The sequence below is a fragment of the Borostomias antarcticus genome (genome assembly GCF_949987555.1).
Source record: "Borostomias antarcticus genome assembly, chromosome: 5".
In the NCBI taxonomy this organism is placed as follows: Eukaryota; Metazoa; Chordata; class Actinopteri; order Stomiiformes; family Stomiidae; genus Borostomias; species Borostomias antarcticus.
In genome coordinates this window covers 1390882-1400881 of record NC_140238.1, presented here as the reverse complement: position 1 = coordinate 1400881, position 10000 = coordinate 1390882, and the positions used below count along the sequence as shown (strand labels likewise).

Below are 10000 nucleotides of genomic sequence, written 5' to 3'. Positions count from 1 at the left end.
CTCTGTGACCCCAGACTGACCTGGATGACCTTGTAGAAGTAGGCGTACTGCCGCGCCATGTTCTTGTACTGGCTGAGCACGTCCTGCAGCGCCTGCGTGCCCAGCAGGTGGCGCACCTCGTCCTCCTCGTAGTAGAGCGGCGTGTCGTACTCCGCCGGCAGCGTCTTGACGTAGGGCAGCCATGGCGAGGAGGGCTCCGCGCGCTCGCACAGCAGGTGCAACGCCAGCGTGACGTTCCCCATGGCCTGGAGGATCCGGTCCTGCTGGTACAGGGGTCCTGAGGGGGGGGGGGGGGGGCGGGGGGGGAGAGGGGGGGGGAGGCCAAGGGGTCAGGGTTCGGGTTTCTTCACAAGAGGCTACCGCCAGGCCATTTTAGGGGCTATTTCTTCATGGTAGATAGCTGGGCGAGTTTGCGAGTGAGAGGGTGTGTGTGTGTGTGCGTGTGTGTGTGAGTGTCTTACCCAGGACAGAGCTCTTGGCCGACTCCACAGTCATCAGCATTTTCCTGGGGATCCACAGAAACAGCTCCTCTGCCTGCGTGCGCACACACACACGCGCACACACACACACACACACAAACACACACACACACACACGCACACGCCCACACACACACACACAGCAACACCGTAAACACCAAACAAGTTCATAAGTTCCTAACTACTAACTAGACTGTCTCAGTTCAGTACTTATGTACAGTAAAATGTACAGTACACCCTGTGATGCACAGCGACGGGCAGAGCGTTGAACACAGAGAGTTCAGGGGGGGTGACCCTGGCGGGACCCACAATGCAATGCTCCTCCACTACACAGGACCACGGTAAAAGGCGGTGTAACGTTGAGCCTGATTGAGGAGAAGGATTCGAACCATGTGTAGAATTCACCTCAAATGAAGAACAAGAGTACGTCCACCGTGTAAAACCTCTTCAGCTTCTTAAAGGAGTAGTAAAGGGAAAATGCATGTTTAGCCCTGTTTTAAGGTTACTTATGATCATATACAATGGTTCAGATCAAAACGTTGACAAAACTAGCACTTTTGAGAAAGTCGGATAATTGCTCTACCACCGTTTTGGTCATACAATGGATGTGGGTGCAGAGCTTCATTAGAACGTGCGTCTCTTAGATCAGCCTAAACGGCGGCCATTTTAGAAAGTCAATACGAGCTAATTGGAGGGTCATTAGGGGGTTGGAGAATACTAATGAGTTCCTCCTCTCTGGTTGAACTACCGGAGGAGCTGATAGATCTGTGCTAGTCGATAGGAGTGGGCGGGAGGGTCAGACAGAAGCTCAGTCCCAAAGTCCCCCAGACGCTGAAGCCCTGAACCTTCACACACTTATTGACGTCACCTGGTAAGTGGTTCAGCGTGAGAGGCTGCAAGGGCTCTAATTGGTTTAAAAAGGAATGGGACAGCACTTGTGACATCACGTTAAGTTGACGCCAAAACATATTTCTTCCTATCGTGGGTGTGGGACTTTTTATTTTACGCTTCAATTTTACATTGTTTTTCTTGTAGGCCTTCATGTAAATTAGTTTTGGGCTGAGTCAAAACTCCTTTACATTATCACAACCCTCTGTGTCACCCTCAAAACATTTCTGTTCAACTTGTTGAAATCATTTCATTTAGTGGTCATAAGCTAACTACGTTACTACTGTAGCTGTGATTCCTGTTTGTGATGAATCCAGAAGTATTTACTCAAGAGACACATTTCTGAACCTCAAATCTTGTTTCAAAGAACACTGCACCAAGATGGATGATTAATTTCATGCCTCTTTTAACTGGAAAATCATATGATTTATGGCAACAGAAATCTATGTAATTTATAACCATAGCCTACATATTTTCAAACAAATCAAATTATACAAACCCATAGGGTTGATAACCTATATGTAAAAATATTGAAACCAAAATAATTATAAGGCTACTAGTGCAGATAAGCAAGTCCAGCTGAAAACATGAAGACATATTTTATTTTGTAACGTGACAATAGGGTTGGCACTCGCCGTGCTTGTTGCATTGGGACCTGGACCTGGCCCTAGTGTGTGTGTGTGTGTGTGTGTGTGTGTGTGTGTGTGTGTCTCAGATTTCACTTGTCACATAAACTGAGTCTAAAGTATCGGCCTTCTTTCACTTGTTAAACGTCATCCAAGCGCCTGGGAGCAGGAAGTAGGAAGCAGGAAGTAGGAAGTAGGCCTCCAACGCTCTCGTCAGCATGTCTGTTTATACTTCCTGCTTCCTGTTTATTTATCAATTATATCCAAATTATGGAAAATTCAGCAATATTTCAAAGGTTTACAGCTGATTCCGTTTTTATCCCCTAATTCAGTCTGTGATTTGGGCATCAGTGAAATCCCAGGGCCCAAAAAACCTCTCCGCTACTCTGCCTCTTCACACAGCGTCTCCACCCACAAGAAACCTCTCTGCTGCTCTGACTCTTCACACAGCGTCTCCACCCACAAGAAACCTCTCTGCTGCTCTGACTCTTCACACAGCGTCTCCACCCACAAGAAACCTCTCCGCTGCTCTGACTCTTCACACAGCGTCTCCACCCACAAGAAACCTCTCCGCTGCTCTGCCTCTTCACACAGCGTCTCCACCCACAAGAAACCTCTCAGCTGCTCTGCCTCTTCACACAGCGTCTCCACCCACAAGAACCCTCTCTGCTTCTCTGACTCTTCACACAGCGTCTCCACCCACAAGAAACCTGGTCCCCCGCGTCCATGGAAACCATCGCCATGGGAGCCGTGTCCATGCCTACCTTGATGTCCTTGGTGGCGCGGAGGCCGAAGCCCTCGTCTCCGAAGTTGGCGATCTCAAAGCCCTCGCAGGAAGCCCCGCCCTCCTCGGCCCACGCCATCAACTCAGAGAAGTACTCCTCTCTGCTGCCCTCGAACACCACCGACACACCTGGGTGGTACACACACACACACACACACACACACACTTATCAAAACCCATGTAACCGTAGCCTTACTGTACATCGTGTGTGTGTGTGTGTAGGTGTGTGTGTAGGTGTGTGTGCGGCGTGCGCGTGTGTACAGTAGGTGTGTGTGTGTGTGTGTGTAGGTGTGTGTGTGTGTAGGTGTGTGTGCGGCGTGTGTACAGTAGGTGCGTGTGTGTGTGTATGTGTTGTGTGTGTGTAGGTGTGTGTGTGTGGTGTGTGTGTGTTGTGTGTGTGTACAGTAGGTGTGTGTGTGTGTGTGTGTGTGCGGCGTGCGCGTGTGTACAGTAGGTGTGTGTGTGTGGGTGTGTGTGTGTGTGTGTACCTTTCTGTTTCTTGCGGATCTTCTCCACCAGGCCTCGTATCTGGAGGTACTCCTCCCACTCCTTCCCTGGGGCTGGAGCAGCACTGCTACACTCTATATACACACACACACACACACACACACACACACACATGCACACACACATACCACACACACATACCACACACACACACACACACAAATGCACACACACACACACACACACACAAAGCCTGCAGATTAGCTCATATCTTCATCTGACAGCCAGAGATGTCACCATTGGTCAGAAAGTATGCCAGGTCATACATATCCTGTTAGAGAGCGAGGGAGGGAGCGAGGGAAGGAGGGAGGGAGGTAGCGGTTGTACAGTATTGGAACAGGCCCTAGTGAAGTGTACGTACTCTGCAGCAGATCAGAGATGAGGTTCATCATTTCTTTGGGGGTCACCACGGCCGTGGCGCCCGTCCCCGATTTCTGAGTCTTTACTCGACTCTTCTTTCCCATGGTGCAGCTGGACAGTGGGGCAGAGCAGGAGCTGGAGGAGAGACAACACAATTACTTCTTTATTCATCGGTGTCACTGAATCATTTTGGCTGTTTGCCCTCAGTTGTGTACATTTGAGTCCAGCTGGCTGCTATGCTGCAATCAGGAAGATATCGCCTAGCTAGCAACAAACCACCCGTCCGCTGCTGTTCAAAACTACCATTGGCAAACTGATAAAACGAAGAAAATGAAGTGTCCACTAGAGGGCGACAAAGACCGCAGAATGTGGTAGATCGGGTTTCATAAGGGATTTTGACTTTGAAACGTCACTGGCACAGAAGGCCCATTTCACTTAATGTAGGTAAAAGTGGCAGAATATTTTTGTTCATTTTGGCACAGTATAAAACTCCCACACTTCCACTCTCTCCTCTGGGTAATGAGGGGAAAATAACAGGTCATGGAAAAAATAATAATTAGAAACATTTACCACAACTTTGGCAAGCAGAAGCTAAACTCTACCGTTTCACACAGAAGAGTAAAACATAAGACTAAGCAGGTCAATTAGGCCTCCCTAGGATCGCTGCACGGAAGCCCCTGCGCATTGTGATATCCAGGAATCGACCTTAGACTAAAAATATCTCTTAAAATGAATAGCCTAATTGCGCAGTGTCATTCTGAGTCAGTCATTCTGAGTCACATCCCTTTCGCTAATGAGATTATTGGACTAAAACTGTATTGAGTTCTTGACACAGATAGAGTAGCATGTCCATGGAGAACCAGTTAATGCAACTCCATTCGTTTGGGCTATAGATCCGCAGGAAGCCCTAGAGAAAAGTCCATTCTTTCTTGGGGACATCGTCATGGAAATCCCTGTATGACCGATTGCAACATTACATTAGTCTTATCGTAGGAGATAAAACAAACATTGAACCCACCATATCAGAATCAGAATCAGAATTGTTCTCTGTAAAGCGCATTGTGTTGCCTCTGGGTATGAAATGCGCTATACAAATAAAGCTTTGATTGATTGATTGATTGAGAATCCATTTACTGCCATGCGGTTTTACAACGTACTAGGAATTTGTTTTCAGGCGACGTTTCTGGTTAGTACTGATGTCCTGAGACTGTATTAGGGAGCTACTGGCCTCTCGTAATTTAGAAACACAGCAGGCTTGTAGTATAGACTCGTAACCTTTCGGAGATAACCCACATGGACGGCTTCTGGCCAACTACAGTATCGTCCTGGGATAGGACAGGAGCTAGATGGTATCCAGGACAGGGCTATAGGCTAGGCTACGTGCTTCACCACAGATATATGGGCTAAGCCTAGGTTAGGTCACATGGGGTCATGAACTGTGTTTCACGGACAGTTAAGGATGGCTTTAAATAGACAAGTGTCAATGTTTACACCACAAATCTGGATCTTAGTCCATTTCTAACTGCCATCTTAGCAAGTAGGCTAATGTTTATCCACCTAACCCTCTGCAGCTGCTCTTCTTCCCCCCTCCCTCCTTCTGCCCCCTCCCTCCTTCTCCCCTCTCCCTCTTCCCCCTCCCTCCCCTCCTCTCCCTCCCCTCCATCTCTCTCAGACCCCCCCCCCTTCATTCTCACTCTGTCACCATCTCTTCTTGCAAGTGCTCATTAAAGCCAAAAGCAGCACCATTGCAAAGCAGGTTTTTTTTGGCAGTGATGGACTTTCTGTCGAACAACTAGTTCATCCCATCCCTCCAAAGGTTAAAATGGCCCCCCAAAAGTGTCCTGAATCTCACCACGACACAGGCCATCTATACATGTGCAAGACAAAATAGGAAAATGTATTGATCCCACAACCACTACATGTAATTCCAACAAAGATTTGAGAGGATGTTGGCTTCATCAAGCCACCAGCTGCCCAAAGCAAGGCGGTATCTATTGGCATCTACTGTACAGCATGTCCAAGAGACTCTACAAAATGCCACAGGCAAGACAGCTGTGTCACATTGTTCTGCCATGACGTTAAGCTACAGTCACAGCAAAAAATGAACGTTTCTTAGATGTCTCAGACTTCAAAGGTGCCACTGTGGTGTTTGGAATTGGTCCAGACCTTTAAGTGTCTGTTGTACATCAAGTTTTTGTTATGCATCGGTCCAAAGTGGGACCACCGGAATGGACCTTAATCCTAACAGCATGGGAGTGGGATATGGACCAGCCCAGTCTCCAAACATCTGAGGACTGGAGACGATCCTGGACAGAGCCTTTCCATTGAATGTGTGTGGCATAGCTAGCTTGTGTTAAGGTACAACATATTCATACCCATCATCAGATCAGAAAATAAAATGGCCATCGTGATTGGGGACGGGTTCAACAGAAGATCTTAACCACCAGTCAGTGAAGCTCCACTGTGCACAAACTCCAGGGCACTTTCCACTCAAACAGACAAAGGCTTTGACCTCCTTTCAACCGTGTTGGCCCAAAGCATGGGCATGGTTCACTCTGGCACTGACACTGGTTGAAAGGCTGCCAAAAGACCACTCCACCGCCAACACAACCAACTATGCGCCCATTTACTAGAGAACAGTGCAGTGTGTTGACCAAACTTTCACCAAGGCCAGAGGCTGGGCATCTCTAGTGAGATGGACCCCTGGGGGCCTCTAAAGGACCAGAGGCTGGGCATCTCTAGTGAGATGGACCCCTGGGGTCCTCTAAAGGACCAGAGGCTGGGCATCTCTAGTGAGATGGACCCCTGGGGGCCTCTAAAGGACCAGAGGCTGGGCATCTCTAGTGAGATGGACCCCTGGGGGCCTCTAAAGGACCAGAGGCTGGGCATCTCTAGTGAGATGGACCCCTGGGGGCCTCTAAAGGACCAGAGGCTGGGCATCTCTAGTGAGATGGACCCCTGGGGGCCTCTAAAGGACCAGAGGCTGGGCATCTCTAGTGAGATGGACCCCTGGGGGCCTCTAAAGGACCAGAGGCTGGGCATCTCTAGTGAGATGGACCCCTGGGGGCCTCTAAAGGACCAGAGGCTGGGCATCTCTAGTGAGATGGACCCCTGGGGGCCTCTAAAGGACCAGAGGCTGGGCATCTCTAGTGAGATGGACCCCTGGGGGCCTCTAAAGGACCAGAGGCTGGGCATCTCTAGTGAGATGGACCCCTGGGGTCCTCTAAAGGACCAGAGGCTGGGCATCTCTAGTGAGATGGACCCCTGGGGGCCTCTAAAGGGCCAGAGGCTGGGCATCTCTAGTGAGATGGACCCCTGGGGGCCTCTAAAGGACCAGAGGCTGGGCATCCCTAGTGAGATGGACCCCTGGGGGCCTCTAAAGGACCAGAGGCTGGGCATCTCTAGTGAGATGGACCCCTGGGGTCCTCTAAAGGACCAGAGGCTGGGCATCTCTAGTGAGATGGACCCCTGGGGGCCTCTAATGAGAGGCCCGTGTTATTGTTTGGAACAACAATGAGAGCTGAAAACAGAATAGAAGAGTCAAGGCCTTGTGGTTCTACCAAACCACACCAGGCTCATCCAGCAAAAGTACCAACCTGTTACTGTAACTAGTTGCTATTCTTCATGCCATCAGATCATTGATACTCAAGCTAGCACGCAGTCACGTTAGCTAGCTAGCTTAGCTTAGCTTACAGCTAACTTAGATAACTGCCAGTTACACATCCTAGCTGGAGGATTTGACAGGAATAGTGAACTGGCTAGCATGTACCAGCTAGCTGCTAGTTAGCTAACCAGCTGAATCACGCCCATCCAGCACGCAGTCTAACTGGACTACTCCAGCAGGGGACGAGCCCATTCATTAACAACCACGTTTTAAAGTTGGATTTGCTTTCACACAACAAGCTAAACCACTATTACAAATGGCAGCTAGGCGAGATAGCTAGCTAGCCTAGTGAGTCAGAACCACAGCCAGACTATAGCTAACCATGCTAACCATGCTAACCATGCTAACCAGCTAGCTAACGATCAACTGGCTTGTGTTTACAGACGAGAAGATTAAACGGCAGCACAAGCAACGGTTTCGAGTTGTAGTTAAATCATTAAAACAACCACAGATGTTAGTTATGATTGTGCGGACGTTATTTATTATAAAATACTCCGCTGAACAAAGTTACCTTCTAGTTGACAGCAGTAGTTCCTCCTGTCAGACTGGAACTCAATCCTCTCACAAGACCAACGGTTACAATCTAACTTGATGTCGGATTTGAAGAGACACGCCCGTTGCAGGTTTTCTAACGTTTTGATTGGACGGTTACGGTCGTACGCCCACGTGGACAAAGCGTTAGTTCTTAATTCCTATTGGCTACTGAGAAGTAAGAGCGGTTTCACTTGTTTTTGATTGGTTGAAAGAACACAATTTCTACTGATTGGTCTAAATTGCCGGCGTTACCTCGAGCCCGTAGCAAGTTTTCTAACGTTTTGATTGGACGGTTACGGTCGTACGCCCACGTGAACAAAACGTTAGTTCTTCATTCCTATTGGCTACTGAGAAGAGCGAGCGGTTTCACTTGTTTTCGATTGGTTAAAAAAAACACAATTCCTACTGATTGGTCTAAATTGCCGGCGTTCGCTCGAGCCCATTAGCCGTTTAAACTGAGTGGCAGTTGGTCGCGAGCGTCGGGGTTGGTTTCACCGCGTGAACACAAAGCCCGCCCCTTCGTGGTTTTGATTGGATAGTGGGATTAAAATGACCAAAAATGGTAAGGATTCAGGCGTTGTGATTGGTTCAAAAGCATGCCAATCGTTGATGTGTAAAGTGCAGGCAAACCGCCCCGTTGTTGTTGAACATCTCGATGAATTAAATATGGCGCCATGCGCATCAATGCGAGTGTAGACTGTGATGGGTTGAGATAAATACTCTATCACGCGGATGTGTTTGTTTTCAACCTAGGGTCACATTACCGCTGTCCTCGGTAGGTCAAAGGTCGCTAGTCATTCTTCTCCTGAGTTTAAACGGTCTCTTCTGCTTGTGTGCGGAGTCGAGCAAGCTAACAAGCTAACAAGCTAACTAGCTAACAAGCTAACCAGCTAACAAGCTAGCGAGCAAGCTAACAAGCTAACCAGCTAACAAGCTAACCAGCTAACTAGCTATAACCGTCAGTGCTAGCTACAGTGGGTACACATTCTATTTGCTTTTTGTTTAAATGTCTATAATGACTTGCTTTTTGTTTTAATGCTTTTAATTTGTCCTGCCTTTTGTTTTAAATGTCTATAATGTCTTGCTTTTTGTTTTAATGCTTTTAATTTGTCCTGCCTTTTGTTTTTAAATGTCTTTAATGTCTTGCTTTTTGTTTTAATGCTTTTAATGTCTCATGTAAAGCACCTTGAATTGCCCTGTGGCTGAAATGTGCTATATAAATAAACTTGCCTTGCCTTGCAGGGTCTTCTGTGTCCAACCAGACCCAGGCTCTGTCCCATTCACCCGGTTCATGAAAGACCACAGGGAGAACTCTGTCCATCCAGGCCCAAGTCTGGACCACATCAAGCCCTGCTGGTACTGGGACAAGAAGGACCTGGCCCACACGCCCTCCCAGTCCGAGGGGCTGGACCCCGCCACCGAGGCCCGGTACCGGAGGGAGGGCGCGCGCTTCATCTTCGACGTGGGCACGCGCCTGGGACTGTATCCTTACCGGGTGAACCGGGTCCATCACGGAGGAATGCATGACTAAGATCTCACAATAAGAGTGATTTATGACTAAGATCTCACAATAAGAGTGATTTAACATGCTTTCAACTGAGTTGGAGAATGGAGAAGGTGTGCAGTGGTTTTGTTTCCCCAGAACAAGACTAACACACCTGTTTCATCAGCGTCATATTTTTTCCCAACCAACTTCTGCCATAACCACGCCCCCGCGAGTTTTCATTGGACAACCCTAACCCTATCCCTAACCCTAACCCTATCCCTATCCCTATCCCTAACCCTAACCCTAACCCTATCCCTTACCCTAACCCTAACCCTATCCCTAACCCTATCCCTATCCCTAACCCTAACCCAATGACAACTCGCGAGGGCGTGGTTATGGCAGAAGTTTCTTGGTAAAAAAAATCACGCGTTTCATCATAGTCTAGACTAAATCAGGCAGACAAAACAGCAGAACTCACAAAACTAGGGTCATATATTGAATAGCGTTTGGCTAAACGTGCCTTAAATGGTAAATGGACTGCACTTATATAGCGCTTTTCCACCTTAGCGGCACTCAAGGCACTTTACAATGGCCTCTCATTCACCCATTCACACACACATTCACACACCAATGGCGGTAGCTGCCATGCAAGGTGCTAACCTGCTCATTGGG

The 10000-nt window shown here is 48.3% G+C and overlaps 1 protein-coding gene and 1 pseudogene across 2 annotated transcripts in view; one reads left to right on the top strand and one right to left on the bottom strand.

Moving 5' to 3' along the window:
• Positions 1-3762, bottom strand: part of setd3 (SET domain containing 3, actin histidine methyltransferase) — a 30315-nt gene extending 26553 nt beyond the window's left edge. The window contains 5 exon segments of the mRNA XM_084438565.1: positions 10-277; positions 462-534; positions 2758-2906; positions 3266-3358; positions 3646-3762. Coding sequence (XP_084294691.1) covers positions 10-277; positions 462-534; positions 2758-2906; positions 3266-3358; positions 3646-3748 — 686 coding nt within the window. The 5' untranslated portion in view covers positions 3749-3762.
• Positions 3763-8549: 4787 nt separating this feature from the next.
• The window catches only part of LOC311309450 (cyclin-K-like), a 5527-nt pseudogene continuing 4076 nt past the window's right edge, over positions 8550-10000 (top strand). The window contains exons 1-2 of the transcript XR_014631348.1: positions 8550-8617; positions 9085-9324. The product of XR_014631348.1 is annotated as a cyclin-K-like (transcript). The remainder of the gene's footprint in view (positions 8618-9084; positions 9325-10000) is intronic.